The sequence below is a fragment of the Manis pentadactyla genome, chromosome 13, assembly GCF_030020395.1.
Source record: "Manis pentadactyla isolate mManPen7 chromosome 13, mManPen7.hap1, whole genome shotgun sequence".
Taxonomy (NCBI): domain Eukaryota; kingdom Metazoa; phylum Chordata; class Mammalia; order Pholidota; family Manidae; genus Manis; species Manis pentadactyla.
Window position 1 is genome coordinate 1,724,639 of NC_080031.1, and position 18,044 is coordinate 1,742,682.

Genomic DNA, 18,044 nt, shown 5'->3' on the forward strand with positions numbered 1-18,044 from the left:
GCAGCCGGAAGAGCACCTGCGCCTCGTGAGCCCCCAGGCTGCGGCACCGCTGAAGGCCACCCTACAGGCCAGCGCAAGGGGCGCGACAGCAGGGGGAGTGCTTCGGCGCCTCCCACCCGGCTTGCTCCCAGGCCTGGAAGATACTCAAATGCCTCAAACAATGTTTCCAATGTAAAACTACTCTTGACAGTTTGGAACAATCTAAAACCTGCTGAAGATTATTTTGTTTTTGAGCTTTATTTCTTCATGGCTTCAAGGAGCAGAGGAACACACAATAAAGTAATAAGACTCAAAAGGCAGAGGAACACACAATAAAGTAATAAGACTCAAAAGGCTTTGCAAACAGTACAGACCAGCAGGCATTTTCTTCGGTACAAGGCGATCACAGACTCCTTCACGCCCCGGAGGGGCCCCTTAATCAGCAGCGTGGTATTGCTCTGGTAGGCATACACCAGGTAGGAAAGAGCCTCTTGATACCTGAGGAAACAGCAGATAAGCAGCAGCTAGTGCCCTTCTCCAGAGCCTGGGGCTCAGACCCCACTGCTCCCTAAGACAAGAATTTATGGGGCTTCGATTATGGAGAAGTCTTAGAGATGGAGGCAGCGTGGTGTACAGGAAAAGGCTGAGGGTCAAAGCTGCAGCCAGTCTCAGCTTTCCTGCAAACTGGACAAGAAATCCAGGGCAACCGTGAAACTTCCCTTGGCTTCAGGTTTTCCACCTCTAAAAGAGTGGACTAGATACTATGGCCCATGCCAACTTTAAGATTCATCTTCTGAATTAATCTTCATTTTTCACAAACAAAATCTGATCCCTATCTCTTTACTCTACCATTACAGGAAAGATGAGAAAAACGTGTGTGATGTTCGGAACAGAACTGAGGGAACACTGGGGAAAGCAGAAGCATGTGGCTCACGGGTGAGGGAGGTGATGCCCCCTGAGCATTAGTGTTCCTGGTGAGCACCGACACTTGCCCTGACCAGCAGTTAGTGACTTAAGAGGCCAACCTACTTTCCTTTTTGATAGAGCTCCAGGCCTGTTAGGAGATACACAGACACCTTTCGAAACAAGCTGTAATCTTCATGCCACTTCTGAAAAGGAATGACACCCATTAATGACAATGACCACAACAAACTATTCTTACAAACAATACAAACATTTATTAAGCACACAGCCAAGGCACAAAAATGACAAACACTTTCAGATCATACTGGATTCACCATTTAGAGTAAAAGTCTACTGCTGACCTTAATTTTCAATGTCCTGTTCCTTCCACTGAGGAACAGAAATACTTAGGTTAATTTCTAACCCACGTCAAAGCTGTTCAGCTCTGGTGTAAATGAACAACCTCGCAGGTTTGACAAAGCTGTCCTGACATGGGGAAGGTGGAAGGACAAGGCCATGCCAATCACAGAACAACGTGGAAGCTCAGCAGGCGTGGTGGGCACACACACTGTGGGTGTCACGTGACTGCCTCACCTACGGCACAATGCACTTTTGGGAAAATTACATATGCATGTTAATGCATGGAAATTTAACTTCTAATGTAGAAGTACTAGAAAACTATTATTTAAAACAAACCCAAACCATGAATTTAAGAATTTAATTGCCTAGGACAGGGCTAAAGTAAGTATTTAAGGGAAACAAAGTGTTGATTCATCTTAACAGACTAGAATAAAGAAGCCAGCTCTTTCAGAGGGTAAGAAAAGATCATCCATCCATTCTTACCCATATTTTTGGGTGGGGGAGGTGGTCAGTCCGTGATCACACAAAATTGTTAGTTCTGCCTCAAGAACAAATGTTTCTGCTTTGTAGATTTAAAGAAAAGACTTCACCTTGTACTCGTCCATATTCATGTCATCTGGGCCGATCTCCTTCAGCTTAGCCTGAGCTACCTTCATGATGCTGATGGACCTGTGTGGGACCAAGCTCAGAAAGCAATGGAAGGACACGGCGCCCAGCTGCCCCTCAGAGGCGCCGTCAGGCCAGACCCGAAGCGGGGAGAGGCCCCTGAGTGCAGCCCTCTCACCTTTCATCATAGCTCAGGTTTCTATCTGCAAACTGTTCCAGAAGGGTCCGTTCCACTACCCTTTTAGGCGCTTCATTTTGGAAAAAGTAGACAAGCACATGCTGAAGCCTGGGGTCGCTGTGGGAGGGGGGGTCCTCCCTGGCAAGCTGGTAGAGCCTGGAGTACTCCTCATGGAATGCCTGTCGAGACAGCAGGGGTCATCAGGAAAGCGCCCACTGTGGGCTTCTGCTCAGAAGCTGAGGCCCCCAGGCTGATCCTACGAATCACAGAGCCAACTATGAATCTGTAAGTTGTCTGCATTTCATAAGGGATAAAACTCCTCCTGCACCAAAGAAATACTGTACTCACAAAAAACTCATTTTTTTCTCACAAGTTCTCAGAAAAACATACAGCTAATTGTTTCAGGCACATCCTTCAGTCCCAAGGACCTGAATTTTTAAAAATCCACAGTGCAATTTACTCAAGTATCTTACACTTTATTTAAGTACCTTAAAAATATGGCCCCCAAATTACAAAGGCACTGTCTCACTCACACCTGCAGCAACGGGCATCCCCTAAGAATACCAAGCTCCAGGCTCGGGAACAGAACTGGACCGCTTGCCCAGGCACCAGGGCCAAAGAGAGGAGCAGTCCCTGCTGGGGCACGGCTGTGCGTCACTGACAGGAAAGGGAGTTTTCTGTTTTACTCCAGTGAAAACATTTTAACCCCACTTTTCCTATCTAACAGAATTACTGCCCCATTACTATGATATCTGGAGTGTAAGGTATAGAACTCAAAAAGCAGAGATACCTTAATAAGCCCTGCTTCAGACCCATCGCGGTCGAAGGTCTGGCGGGCTTTAGCTATGGCCAGGATGACCCCTTGCATGGCAGGGCTCAGCATCACCTGCCACAGGAAGGCACAGAACAGAGAGAGAAGGAGGAGAGAAGGAGGTTCAGAGGAAGACTGTGCAGAGGAAAGCATGCGGGCTGCAGGCCAGGCCTTACGCACCCGTGCCACGACATTCAGGGCCCCTTCCCTGCACACCGTGCCAAGGCCTGTCCAGGCAGCTTTTCCTACATCCTCCAGCGTGGCAGATGAACAGAGATGTCTGAGAACACCCACAAATGGCACAGCTAAATGTTTAAAAAGTTAAATTCTAGCCCTTGGGGGGGCCTGAGTTGAGACTTCCACAGTAGTTCTGAAGTTTGGGTGTATATCCCAAACACAAAGCTCTTTCAGAGTTTTACAAGGGTAAGCAGGACATTTAAAACAGTCTGGAAACTAGGGCAAACACAAAAATGGCTTTATAAAATGAAAACAATTCAATGACTAAAAAAATATATATCCCACAGGAGAACCACAGGTGTGAGGGGCAGGATTCATGATGGTGAATGTGGAGGGACAATCGTACAGGAGACAGCGATGTGGGATCTACAGCCGCCTCCCGAGCTTCAGAACTAAAAGAACCTCAATGCACACTTGTTTTGTTCACTAGACCATTGAAAAATCTGCATTTGGAGGAAAAATAATGGACTAATATTACCAAAGACAAAGGCCACTAACTTAAAGAGCAGTTTTTGTTGCTATTTTACCAAAACAGGAAGCAAACTCCCCCATTCTGAGGCGCCAAGGCTCTGCAGTGGCCCGTGTGCCCGGCAGATACACGCCGGGGCAGTGCACAGCGGGAGCAGGGCCATCTTTTAAAAACTGGTAACTAAGGTGAAAACAGGGTGGCCCTCTTGTCCATTGTTTGTTTCAATGAGAAAATATTAACTGTTGCCAAACACCTTAAAAGAGTACACTTAGGCACGCGGGAAGGAAGCAGGACTGACAACAAGCAGCTAAATCCTGCCCTCGTGTCTGTACCTCCTCCTCATAGGCATCTGCATCGGATCTAACCAGAAGCCTTCCCACACTGGGAACCTCCACTTCAGAGACCTCAGCATTAGGCCGGGCAGCGGACTCGGCATCATTAGCCTCTGGGGGCTGCTCTGACTGCTCTGCAAGGTTTGTCTCCGGGGGCAGGGGCTCTTCGGGCTCAGCTTCCTTAGGTAGTGGCAGTAGGATGGAGAGAAAGAGTGAGAGAAAAAAAAACAGGAGAAATACAGATGGATTGGTTAAATGAGACACAAAATAAAAGAAATGTGAGAAAACTGTGGCCACAGCTGCTGAGAGCCCACGCTTGCTGCACGCGGCGCCCAGGTGCACTCACCTCCCCTAGGGCTGCCTCCACCCCACTCCTCTCATAGGCACGGGCTGTGTTGGCAATGGCCTGGGCAGTCTGCTCCTTGGCGATCGCAGCGTGCTCTGACGACAGGCAGCGAGCCCCAGGAGGAGGGGCCGCCGGGGATGCTGGCAGAAACAGCACAGATCAGCACAGAAACCTCTGCAGAAGGCAGGCAGAATGCACCCCAGCTCAGCTCACACCTCTCCCGGCAGACCCTGAAGGAACACCCACGCCATCGCCGCCCAGAAACTAGTGACTGGGAGAAACCGTACGGCAGCGAGGACCTCAGTGAGACTTCCTGTGTCCCCACCTGCCGAAGCTCTTTATGTCAAGAGGCTTCCTATGAACCACCACGTGCTTGTCAGGGAATAGCACCTTTGGGGAATGGTTTTCAATAACATCCACCTAAAATCCTGCTGGTCAGTTTCTCCTACAACCTGGCAAACAGGCGGAAACTGCAGAGTCAAGGACAATAGGCAGTGTTCGTGACGTCACTCCCGCCCGGCAGGTAGGATACCCCAAAGCCACCAGCTGCTCCATCAGGCTGCACGACACCAGCCGTACTGGCACCATGCTGTGCAGACTGGCGGCACCGAGACCAGCCGAAGGGCATGAGCTGAAGGGGCGCGGCCCGAGCATCCTTCTCAGATACCTGGGGCAGCAGAGAGATCCTGAGACGCCGAGCTGGGGGAGGAGTCCATCTGAGGGACTTTGCACGACTGCTCCCCTTCCCACTCCTCTACTTCCCGCTCGAACTTCCAGTTATCCTCCTGAACGTAATGCTTGAGTTCAGCAGGTAAGGCCTTCACCTCTCCCGACATCTGGTCCAGTTCACCCAAGGCTGCCTCTGAGGAACAGCGAAGACAGTGAAAACGGGGTGCCATCCGGCAGAAGGTCAGGAGGATTCAGAATGTCCTTTCCAGGAAGGAAGACAATGAGACTGTCTTTGTTCTTACGCCTAATGACACACACACGTGCTCCATGTGCAGTACTGACGTTAAGGCCAACAGTCTATGGACACCGATAGCAGCCCCTGGTGTGATCGTGGGTGGGCACACACCGAGTATCTGATGAATGAATGAATGAGTGAAATGAATCACAGCAAGGGTTCAGAATGGAGGCCAGTAATGGCAAAACAGTAAGAACAGACCAAACATTTCTTAGAAATTCAGGAAATCATTATGCCTGGCAGAAATCTCAGCTCAGATTTACCAGTGTGGCATTGATAAGACTATCCATCTAGGGATGCTGAGAAACGGATTCCAGGACATCACACTGCCCACATTTCACACACGGAAGTGCTATCAGAAAGCAACCTGACAGGACGGTTGGATGGTCACTAACACTGGTTCATTAAAAGCTCTGATGAGAAATGGCAGATATCAAGGATGTATTAAATGTAACTTCCAGCCCTGTGACCAAAACAAGAGGCCTACAGCAGCACAGCGCACCACCTTACTGGCCGCCACTAACTAGTCTTTTCACTGAACAAAAGGCAGTGTCCCTTGTCTGTTTCTGTAACAGCGTGAGCCACACACGTGGTGACAAGGCGCTTTCTACTGGGAGCCGCCACAAGCACAGGCTCCAGCTTTCCCACTGCAAATGCCCAACTACAAATGTCACCTGATGCCGTGTGATCATTCCCCTCCATCCCCAGCCCCAATGTCAACAGCGAGTCAGAAAGACAACGTGCTGCCCAGTTAAGTTCCTTACATGGTTTCTTACTTGTGCAACACAGTGAGGTTTGAACATTAAAAGAAAAAACCTTGTATGATCGTAGACGTCTCACAGAGGATGGGAAGGAAAAAAGAAAGAAGAATGTAAATGGAAAGAGCACAGAATCTGGAGTGAGAACTGGGTTTGAACCTTGGGCCAGCCATTTATTTCCTGTCTGTATGAGTCGAGAACCTCAGCTGGGAAACACAGATGGTAAGATGTCCTACCCTGTCTCTTCCCTGTACAGTTATATTACTAGAGAAAGAGTTCAAAAGCTTTCAGAAAAGAGTAAAGTTTCAATATAAATGGTAACTACAACTGCTCTTAGCATTGGCAGCATTACAAGAAGTATGAAATTTTTCAGGCAAATGCACTTGTAAACTTCAACTACATATGTGCAAAAATATGCGCACAAAGATGTCACTAAAAAAGTAAAAACTAGAGACAACGTAAAAGTCTATCAACAAAAGGTTGGTTTAATACATTGTGTATATACCCCATGCAATGCAATTATTATGCTGAATGAGTTGGTTCTATTTACAAAAATACAGAGATTGCTAAGATATACAATTCAAGGAAAAGATGCAGAATAGAATGGAAAACTATCCTACTTGGGGTGGGAGAGAGACATTGATAAATAAGCTCTAGCTTCTGCACAGACCATTTCTTACTACATGAGAAACCTAAGAATGGATATATTTGTCAGGTTCAAGGATGGAGGTGGAAAAGCAACTTACTTTCCCTTTTTAATCTCTTTTGTACTATTGGTACTTTTTAAATTATTACTTTATAATAAATTCAAAAATTTTTTTTAAACTATAACATTGTTCCCTTCCCTGTGGAGTACAAACTCCCTCCCACCTCTGGCTCCCACTAAGGTGTAAGGTGCTCGTACCTGCACTGAAATGGGGCAGACTGTCGTCAGTGTACATCAGACAGTAAGCGCTGACATTCCTCAGGCCCCCGTAGGAATCTCTTTCAAGTTCTTCCCAGGAAGATTCAGTGACAGAGGTGTCATTGTACTTGAGCCAGACTTGTCGGGGTTGGTCATAGACATAGGCCCAGTAGTGTCCAGCGTTTGCTTGTCCTTCGTGAACAAGAACAGCATGCAAGCGATAAGGCACCTGCAGATCAGAAGGCGTGTTCCCGCATTAGATTCAGCAGAGTACCTAACAACATTTAGGTAGGAAAACTCAAAATCCCCAATATCAGACATAGGAACACTGACTATTTATACAGATACCTGATATGGGGCTCACATCAAAACATCTTGTTGATTCAATAGGAACTAATAAAACACAGCCTTGGAATCTACCAATTATGTCCCAGTTCCTGAACTTTTAAACTAGACAGCTCAACTAGAGATCTCTGTTTCAGCCACGTGGTCCCTATATTTCCTCTTGCAAGGACTCATTCGACTACGTAGGGTGAAGACCCTTTTAACTACATGCTCATTCCAACTCTTGGAAAGCATCTCTCTAACGTGAAGAGAAGAGAGCGGTGTTCACAGCACGGAGTCAGCAGTGGTGAGGAAAGCAAAGAGCCATACAGGCGGGTCGGACTTACGCACAGTCAGTTCCTTGACATGCTGTTGCTGATGGTGAAGTTTTGAAATACACCAAAGAGAAAACGGGAAAAACCCGAGATTCACACGCTGCATTCCTGACATGCAAAGGCAGAGTGCTTCCACTGGCCCCAGGGACAGCTCTCCAGAGGTTCACACACAAGGCACTGAGGTCACGCCCCTGACTGGAGTATCTTTTTCCCTCCATGCCCAGAATATAATTCTAAACAAAAATTTATGTGATAATAACAATTTCTTCCTGCCCACCTCCCTTTGGGAGCTGTTAGAAATAAGTCTGGAAAACATGCTGCTAAACAATGGGCCACACAGGATCATGGTCCCTATGCTCAGAAAGGAGGGGTAACTGAGCCCTGGTTCAGGTTTTTCCCATTGCACCGCTGAAATCACCATTTTATGAGAAATTTGTATTAGCACTTGACAGCAAACCTTTCTATTGTATGAAAACACACCATGGAGAGAATCAAAAGATGTCTGTTTTAGGTTCTATGGCTGGCAGGCGATATAGTGCTTCGTTTTAGCTTAACATAAAGAAACAGAACACCACCTATTTCTTTCCTAAGTTTATTCTCATATGACAGGGAGGTTCCCATTTGGTTTCAAAGGAAATTGTCTAATTTTCTTGGTATCATTCACTATTAGAACACGCCTTGACTACCTTCCCATCAATTTTCATCCTACCTGGCAAAGGAGAGGGTCACAGTACATCTGTTCAATAGTCTGGGTAGTGCTTGCAATGCAATTCTTTAAATCTGTTAAAAAAAGAACGTTGTTAAAATGGTTTCATTCCATGTCCCACAGGGAGCTCAGCTGAGCAGTGTCGCTCGTCTGTGCACGGTCCTGACGACTAGCTTCACTCCACGAGCCGAGGAGGAGCCTGCAGTGGTAAAGTCGCTAGTGCTTTAGGTTATGAAGGCTTCTGCTTTAATATGATTACATTAAGGTTTAAAACATGGTCTCTTAGAGTTGGCACCAAAGCTTCTTAAAGAGGAAACAGCCCTGTTTAGAAAGAGCCCTGCCGGGTCACTTGGGTATAAAGTGTTATGTCCCCTAGATGGGACCTGGAGGAGGAGGCAGCAAAAGGCAGCAACGTGAGAGGACTCTGGACTTCATTTTTTTTTTTTTAGTGTGTGTGTGTATTTATTTCCCCTTAAAAGGAGAAAGGAAGGGGAGGAGGGAAAGCCTGAGCAGGATAAAAGGCTACAGGACTTCTACAAACAGAACGCCGGGCAATCCATTTCTGCACCTTGCTCATTGCTCCAGTATTCTCTGCCTCTTGACCTCCAGCAGAGCATGCTCCATATTGAGACGGTTTTTAGAAGTGGCTATCCAGGAAGGCTAAATTCTAAATTTGGGTCAACTGAAGCCAGAGTCCAGATTAAGTACAGGAAGGGAAATCAGCAGATAACAGAGAAATCCCAGTCAAAGGTGATCCTGAGTGTCTAAGCTTCCCAGGAATTCCCAGGAATTTTGAGGAGAGAATCTAGGAGGGACCTTCCCACAGCTGAACCATGGCGATGTGAACCGATCCTACAGGGAACTGAAATTACAAAAGAGGCCTGACCACATGCCCCAAAGGAACAGAGTGCAGGGCGACGGCAGAAAACCCAGCCCCCAAGCATCCAAACAGGAAAGGGAGGATGGGGTAGGCATGTTTCGGGGAGCCGACCTTGTATATCTTGCTCAATCTCACTCCTCCATCTCTGAAGACAGGTCCTCACAAAATGCATCTCCTCCTCCGTGACAGTCCGCGGGGCGGGGTGTGCAGGCACTTCCATGGGAGCCCGGGAGGGTGCGGGCGACTGAACCCCTGTCCTGGGCTTGTGCAGAGAACCTTCAGAGGAAGAGCAGGTGCTTCCAGCACCCTGAGAAGAGCCTTCTTCACTTGGACTGAAGGAAGGCAAAAACCATGTCCATGTGATAATTTTCGGAACGTGCCCTGGCCTAAGTCAGTGTGCTGTGCTGAGCAAGCTGCTCCGTGGAACGGCACAGCTGTGATTTAGGGAATCTCCACATTCACCATCTCATTTAACACCATTTGCCTATGAGGCAGATACTATTACTCTCCCCATTTTACCATATCACAAGCCTAAGGTTTAGACAAATGAAGCAACTTTCCCAGGTTCCCCCAGCCAGTAAGTGATGGAGAGGGATTGAAGCCCAGACCCTCTGAGTCTATGGTTCATGCTCTCTAAGCACTTGCACTGCCTCTCAGGAAGAAGGGAGGAGAAGGGGAGGGGAAAAGGGAAGACTGGGACCGGAAGAATCAAGGTCGCAACTACAGAGTTCCCGAGAAGCAACCGACGAAACTGATACGGTCCGTCCAGAAATGAAATACACAGAAGCAAGAAAAATGAACTATCAGGTCACAGGGGTACATACAGGAAGTCAGACTTAAAGGCAGGCAATCCAGCTCTACCACCCTTAGCTGAAGACCCAATGCAATGTCAGCAGCCTCAGATGAGTAATCTAATCCTCAGCTATAAAATGTAGATGTTAAATTCAGTGCTGTAAACTGAGAGTAAGGTATGTAAAGTAAATGTTAATTAATCTACTAATTAACAGAGTGCAAACTGCACAGAGACAACTAGCCAAGGATATACTTAGCTCCCAACTGTACTTAGCTATCTATTTCAAACCAAAACTGAAGAATATGAACTTGCTTCAGCTTTGATGTAATAGAGGCCTTCATTCCCTGACTCCCGCCTCAAACACACAAAATAACGAAGAAAACCTCTTTCCTAAGGACCCACACCTATGGAAAAATAAGCCCATTAAACAGATATTTCAATCCCAGAAGAGATTACACACACCCCATAACTTTAAAATCTAGTCATCTCAGACAATATTATTTTATGTGATTATAAACCTATACAACCACTTTTTTAAAAAGTAGAACCATTTATATTTCATAAAGCATATGAGAAAATTCTAGTAAAAACTTCTACTAATAGATGAATAGATAAAAAAGATGTGGTACACACACACAATGGAATATTACTCAGCCAAAAAAAAGAATGAAACCCTGCCATTTGCAGCAACATGGATGGACCTAGAGGGTATTACGCTCAGTGAAATAAGGCACACAGAGAAAGACAAATATCATATGATTTCACTTTCATGGAATCTAAAACACAAAACAAATGAACAAACAAAGCTGAAACAGACTCATAGAGAACAGACTAGTGGTTGCCATAGGCCAGGGGATGGAGGGGTGGGTGCAATAGGTGAAGGGGGAAAAATTAGTGAGAATGTTTGATATCTTGATCTGAGTGATGGTTATATGACAGTGTGTGCACACACGTGTGTATATATATACACACACACCCCTAAACACATAAGTAGGGTGTAAAAAGTAAAAGAACCCCCATCCCTAGGCTTATGCCACCCCCTAGAAATAATCATTCTTCACATTTGGTGTGTTCTATCCAGACACACATTTCCATTCACACATGGATGAATAAATATTAATGGGGATGGGGGGAGGTGAAGGGTTGGGGAAATGATTGGGTTTTTAACATAAAAGTCTAGCTGTTTTTTTTCAAAAGAGTTCTAGTGAATTTAATCGCAGGACACACACATCAATTTGATCTGAGCTGACCCCAGGGGCTCCTCCAGGATACGAGGGTCACAGCATGTGGCTGAGCTGGAACAGAATCTGAGGGCTCACGTGACTGGCCTCCCTGTCCCCTCACTAGGTAACCCCTCCAGGCTGTCCTCTTCACCTTCTAGCCAGTTCTTCCCCATGTTTTAATTTTCTATTTATGAGTAAGTCTTTCTTTGATGTTTAGATAGGCACATCCTTCTCAGAAGATGGGAGAATGAGATGTTTTAGAATATGGGGGAGGAGTGGGGAAAAAGATGGGTGCTTGAGGTTTCCTAAGGCCTGTAGGGGCAGCTAGTCACAGCTAGTACAAAACAAGGTTCTGAAGCCCCTGGTGGAGGATGAACACCATTCCAGACAGTTCAAGAAGCCTCTGGAATCGTCCCGACCATCCTACAGGCAAGGCAAGGGAGTGCACTGGTGGGAATTATGAACTCCTGCCCAACTGACAGGGGTGAGCAAGTCCTCCCCTTTCAGACAAAGAACTCACTGCCCTTGGGCTCTCATGGGGTGAGTGTTGATCAGGTGGAAAGAAGGTATGTAGTCCAAATTAAATTTTAAAATGCACATATACAATTTTACAGCTTGTTTTCATTACCTTTCCTTGGCTGTCAGGTCAGAGCCCGGGCAGTACACTGAAGAAAGTGGTAACGGCATGCGTGCATGACTTCGAGGTGCGGCACTTTCTGAGGCAGGTTTTGTGCTAGCAAATTCAATGACGTATTTCAGCATGTCTGGGAGTGGGAACCGAGCTGGGCCTGAGCCGTACTGCACATACCTATGAGGCAAAGACAGTGGTCTTCTCCTGGCCAAGTGTGTCTTGTATTTTGTGGCTCACTGACAAAGGGTCTCTTTTGGTGTGCAGAGTCCCTGCAGAGGCTTATTCCTAAAGGCTATACAATATTTGATACATTACTCAAAAAACCTTAGGGCAAACATTCTCTCAACTACAAAAGTAAAAACTGGTAACAACCTAAATGTTTATGCCTGGCAGGAAACACTTCAGACGGGCTCCTAACTGAAATCATGCCAGTCATGCTTTCTTTTCCTTGATGTCTAATCACATCAGGCTCTGGTCACAAAAGCAAATTCTGTTACTTAGATGAAGAGAGCTATATTGCCAGTACTCAGATCTGAAAATAATCTTGGTGAACTAAGACTGAAGGGTTTCTTCTTTGCTGCCCTTTAGATCAACTACTTTTGCAATTAAGAATGAGAGAGAAAGTAAGTGTTAAGAAAGGTCATAGTTTAAGGAAATTGGCAAAGCTTTCTTTTGCAAGGTCCTCAGTACCTTGTCATTCATATAATCATTCAATAGTATAGGCGAGCCATAAATCACTAAGATCTCTCTGGGATTAGTAAAAAATCAGTATTTTCAATATGTAACCAAAATAATTAGTTGTCTTAATAATAACCAATATTCTGACATCCATTTCTAAGAGTAAGGTGTCTACCACTCACCTTTCCAATTTTTGCTGCAGAACTTTTATTTCTTCCTTCGACTTTCGAATGCACTCTCTCTTACTTCGGATGAGCTCTTTGCTTCTGTACATGTACCTAAGCAAATGATAATTCCACCAACACAATTTATATTTAAAAGCATTAATGGCACAAAGTCTCAGCAAACTAGGAATACGAAGAAACTTCCTCAATCACACAAAGGGCACCTGTGAAACACACAGCTAACATCATACTTAATGACTGAAAAGCTCTCTCCCTGAGACCAGGGACAGGGCAAGGATGCCCACTCTCATCTCTTCTACTCAGCGTTTTACCCGAGGCACAGCAAGTACAATGGTGGATGGACAGATGGATGGAAGGACAGAATGAAAAATGGAAGGAAAGGAGGAAAGGGGGAGGGAAGGAGGAAGGAAGGAAAGAAAATACACATATAAATAGTAAAGTAAGAAGTACAACTGCCTTTAGCTACAGATGACATGATTGTCTACATAGAAAATCTCAACAAATCTACAAGAATGCATCAGAGTCAGTGAGTTTACTTAGTAAGGTCAAAAGATACAAAGACAATTTTAAAAAAACAGGAAAAAAGCTACTGTATTTCTGTATACTCATAAACAACAAATGTTGAGTAAAAAAATATTATAACATCTAAGGCATGAATGCTTTAGTAAGAAGACGTGCAACCCTGTACACTAAAAATTACAAAACACTGTTGAGAGAAGTTATCAAAGACTTAAATAAATGGAGCTATATCATGTTCGTGGATTGAAGGGTTAAGCATCATTAAGATGTCAGTTTCCCCAAATTGATCTATATATTGAGTCAAAATCCCAATACCTATTAGGTAGAAACTGACAAGCTGATTTCAATACTTGTGGAAATACAAAGGACCAGAATAGTCAAAACAACTTTAAAAAAGAACAGAGTTGAAGGATAGATACTCTCTGATGTCCAGAGTTACAATAAACCTATAGTAATCAAGACAATGTGGCACTGGCTTAAGATAAGACAATAAACAGAACAGACTCCACAAATAGACCCACAAGTATATGTTCAATTAATTTTTGACAAATGTACAAAGACAATTCAATGGGGGGAAGGAGAGTCATTTCAGCAAATGGTGCTGGGATGACTGGACATCCACATGCCTCCTTCCCCTCCTGAAAAAAATAGAAACAAAGGAAAAACACCTGATCTCATACTATAAAACAAAATAGAATCTGTTGGGCCATAGACATGAATTCAAGAGTTTTAAATTACAAAATTTCTAGAAAAAAAATAGAAGAAATCCTTTATGACCTTGGGTTGGCAAAGATTTCTTAGAGCACAAAAGCACAAACTATAAAAGAGGAAGCGATACATCAAACCACATCCAAACTGAGATCCCCTGCTCTTCCACAGACACTGGCAAGAAAATGGAAAATTCAAACACAGACAGGTAACACTGGATTTGTATCCAAGATATATAAAGATTTCTTACAACTCAGTATAAATAAAATAACCCAATTAAAAATGGACAAAAGATTTGAACATTCCACCAAAAAAATATAAGCATGACCATCAATTAAGCACATGAAAAGATGTTCAACATCATTAGTTATCAGAGAAATATAAATCAAAATAAAAACAAGATATTCCTACAAACCCATTAGAATAGCTAAAATTAGAAAGATTGGTAATTCGAGTCACTGGTGAGGATTTGGAGCAAATGTAGCCCTCACAGACTGCTGGGAGGAATGTGAAAGTGTACGGTCACTTTAAAAAACAATTTGGAAATTCTTATGAAGTTAAACATACACTTTTCATACAACCCAGCAATCTTACACATAGGTATTTTACCCAGAAGCACTAAAAACCACACCAAGACTTTCATGTGAATGTTCATAGCAGCTTTACTCGAAATAGCCCAAACTGGATACATCTGAAATGTATATTAGCTGATAAATGGAAAAAATATTGTGGTACATCCACATAAAGGAATACTATTCAATAGTACTAAGGAACAAATCACTGCAACAACATGGATAAATCCTAAAAACATTATCCTCAGTGAAAGAGGACAGCCACACAGGGCATATACTGAATACTCATGTCAGTAATATGACCTTCTAGAAACGGCAAAACTACAGGGCCAGAAAACAAGTGAGTGGTCGCCAGGGGATTGGGGGTCAGGGAAGGAACAACTGCAACGGGGTACAAGAGAGCCTCTTGGGTGATGGAACTGTTTCTGTATCTTGACTGACAGTGGTTTGTCACAACTCATTGGCTGTATACCTAAGAATTTAAAAGATTTAAAATACTGTAAGTCTATCAAAAACTTTTTTTTTCCAGGAATACAAATAGTATTCAGATTACAAAGAAAAACACTGTGGCTATTCCACATGCTGTCCCTCATCCCAACATTAACAGGGCGTTTGCCAACAGGCTAGCTACTCAGGCTGTGGTCCAGAGGTCAGAAGCTTCACCAGCGTCACCCTGAGAATGCCTTGGAGATGCACTCCTGGCCCCACACAGAACCATTGAACCCAAAGAGGCACATTACCAAGACCTCCCAGTGAGTCCTACATGTGTACACCTGGCACACGCTCACCCCCACTGCTGCAACACCCCGAGATGATCGGCCCAGCACCCACCTGTCCATATAAATGATCTGAGGAAATTCCAGCTTATTGTGAATTTTCTCTGGCTGACCAAGGGATTGATTAAACTCAAATCTTGAAAGTTCAAAGGTCAACACCGGAGGTAGCTTTGTAAACCAACGCTATGTCAGGAATAGAAATGTAGAAGAAAGAAGTTAATTTTAGGAAACAGTAATAGCCAGATTTAAAACATCCCTCATCAAACTTTCTTCTTTTGGTACAGACTTTATATTCAAATCAAACTCACACCAGAGCTTTTTTAAATCTTAAACACTAACACGACCACTTAGAATCTTACCCTCTTAGAGAATATGGTTAAACATTCCTCAAGATTACAAATTTATGAGCCAATCAACAGCATTTAACTCAACTATCATCCTCCCTTTAAAGATGCAAACTGCACCAGGAATTCATTCATTAAGTCATCAGTATTCAAAAGAGGTTCAAAGAATTAGAACATAACAAAGAATTAGAAATTGATTGTTGCAGCACGTAACTCAGAAGACTATCTTGAATCAACTAAAAAGACTAATATGTGTACATGTATTATACAGCTTATTTATAGTCTATTAAAGCATAATTTGAATCCCCTTTATTTCCAAAAAGAAAACTTGAATTAGCCTCATGATTATGACTTCTCAAGTTTCTGAGAAAATATCTGAATTCCAAGAATTTACAGATGTCTCAAAAGGGACCCAGTTAAATCAACCTACAATGTTACCCTGAGTTCCAAAAAGGAAAACACTACTTATAAAAAAATGACGTGAACTGTCCCTGATCCTTGATGAGGAAAAGCTAAACCAGGAGATGTATTTCTGTTCAATTCATCTGTATGCTGGAAGTCTGTATGAACAGCTTTAAATATTCACTTTGCCAGAGGTGCCAACAGCCACTGCTTGTCACATTCCCCTGTGGGCGTGAGGTGAACCCAGGTAGCCTGTGTGACTACCCCTGAGCTAAATTAAAACGGGCATGATAATCTATTTTTTAGAGAGAGTTCTCACTCTTGAATAAAGGTCTCCCTAGACCCACGTGGCTAAGGAACACTCCTCCTCTGTACAGCATGCACGTACCACGTCACATGTGCCATGCCTGTCAGGATGAGCCCTTTCCCTGTCAAACCCGGGGGGTGGGGGGGTTGGGAAGCAGCTCTAAAGCTCCCGCACTCCGACAAGGCTCACACTGGGCTCCCTGCTTAACTCAAGGAAGCTCTTCTTTCTCCTGCCGTAATTACTGAGTTGCACTCAGAGAAGCCACAGTTTTGCTTCAAAGTGTAAGCTGAAGGAGGGTAAGTCAAGCTGTGCTGCTGACAATTACACTGCAAACAGAACTAATTTTTAACCCCAGCTGGGGTGCTGAGCTACCAATTACCCTTGCTCTCCCTTCCCCTTCCCCCTTCTTTCCAACCCACAAAAATACCCAAATATTACATCTGAAAAACTTTAAAAAGCAGAGAACAGTAAATAGTGTAATAGGGAAAACATCCTAAACAGCGCACCACAGGAGTTAATCGCTGTACTTCCGCCCTCCAAAAACACGGAGGTAGTGGGCCCCTGCTCCGCTGCGGGCAGGCTTCAACGGAGAGACCCAAGCACACTCAGAACATGAGCAGCAGGCCGTCTGTACATGCCTGACGCAAATTCATGCCTTTAGAATTCGTTTATCAAACCCTAAGACTCACTAATTCCTATCAGCTCATGAGAGACTTCAGACCAGTTCAAGTTCTGTTAAGTGTGAAGTTATTAAAACACAATGAGAAAACAGTCTGCCGAGGAGCTCACTACTACTCAGCCAGCTTTGTCACGGGTACAGCAAATAAAGACACCGACTCACCTCTTGTTCGTACTTCACTGAATCATCGGGAGGAGGCAGCTCCATGTCACCCTCTACCATGGCCCCTTCCAGACATTCGTCCAAGTTGCTATGACCGTTTACCTGAAGGGGGTACTGGCCGAAGGTCTCGGTGTTGCAGAAGGGCTTTCCTAGGCCAAGAGACAGATGGCTTTTAAAAGGATATCCCAACCGCTCTCTAAAGCCTTTTTTCTGGCACCACAGGGGCCATATCTTCCTAACTCAGCAACCTGCTGAGCACTAGTTAGCACACTTGAGCCCACAGAGCGACCGCCAGTGAACCTGTGGATCTGGGCATTTAGTCACAACTGCCAGCATCACAAAAAGATACAACCAGACGTTAGGTGCCTCCTGACCAAGGTCTACCCCACCACAGTGAATCAGTCTTGCGAAAAAGCCCTGCCTCAACTCAGTCTGGTCAAACTCTGGATCCAGCCGCCCAGGTACACACAGGGGACAAAGGGGATGCTCAGCTCTGGTGTGGAGATGCCAGGAGCAGTATTTCAGACATGAGCAGGTAGAGGACAACCAACCTGGTTTCTGAAAACACACATTTCAAGGAAAAAAGGGTGGGGGTGGTCTACAGGTTTTGAAAAGTAACTTAAAAGATAAATCAGCCAATCACAGATTATCCACATATGGATCCTGATTAAAACAAAATAAAAATAAATACACTCTCCCACCTCCTCTATATAAAATTATGAAACAAATTGGAAATTTGAACACTTGGATATTTGATATTAAGAAATGCTATTTTTTTTGGAGTGATGGTGGTACTGGATTGTTTTAAAAAGAATACGGGCACGGTAAAAGAAGATGGAGGGGTAGATGCAGAATGACTGGCCATTGGCTAATGGTAACGGTATGTGGGCTCATGGGAGGGGGCTGTACTGCTCTGTTTATATGGGCTTAAAAATTGTCCATAGTTAAAAAATAAGTTTCATGTCCAAGATCC

General features: G+C 44.4%; 1 protein-coding gene across 10 annotated transcripts in view; it reads right to left on the reverse strand.

Moving 5' to 3' along the window:
* The window catches only part of USP28 (ubiquitin specific peptidase 28), a 55,896-nt gene that overhangs the window by 4,018 nt on the left and 33,834 nt on the right, over window positions 1–18,044 (reverse strand). For 5 of the 10 annotated variants that reach the window (XM_057490301.1, XM_057490300.1, XM_057490299.1 and 2 more), the window contains 15 exons: window positions 17,072–17,220; window positions 15,233–15,360; window positions 12,600–12,695; window positions 11,737–11,916; window positions 9,204–9,424; window positions 8,216–8,286; window positions 6,848–7,076; window positions 4,889–5,083; window positions 4,222–4,361; window positions 3,876–4,055; window positions 2,817–2,912; window positions 2,027–2,205; window positions 1,833–1,911; window positions 1,009–1,088; window positions 354–477 (listed from right to left, as the gene is read on the reverse strand). In XM_057490301.1, coding sequence (XP_057346284.1) covers window positions 354–477; window positions 1,009–1,088; window positions 1,833–1,911; window positions 2,027–2,205; window positions 2,817–2,912; window positions 3,876–4,055; window positions 4,222–4,361; window positions 4,889–5,083; window positions 6,848–7,076; window positions 8,216–8,286; window positions 9,204–9,424; window positions 11,737–11,916; window positions 12,600–12,695; window positions 15,233–15,360; window positions 17,072–17,220 — 2,147 coding nt within the window. Of the gene's footprint in view, window positions 1–353; window positions 478–1,008; window positions 1,089–1,725; window positions 1,912–2,026; window positions 2,206–2,816; window positions 2,913–3,875; window positions 4,056–4,221; window positions 4,362–4,888; window positions 5,084–6,847; window positions 7,077–8,215; window positions 8,287–9,203; window positions 9,425–11,736; window positions 11,917–12,599; window positions 12,696–15,232; window positions 15,361–17,071; window positions 17,221–18,044 lie in introns of those variants that run through there. The other 5 variants (XM_057490304.1, XM_057490303.1, XM_057490306.1 and 2 more) reach the window with 3 other exon arrangements.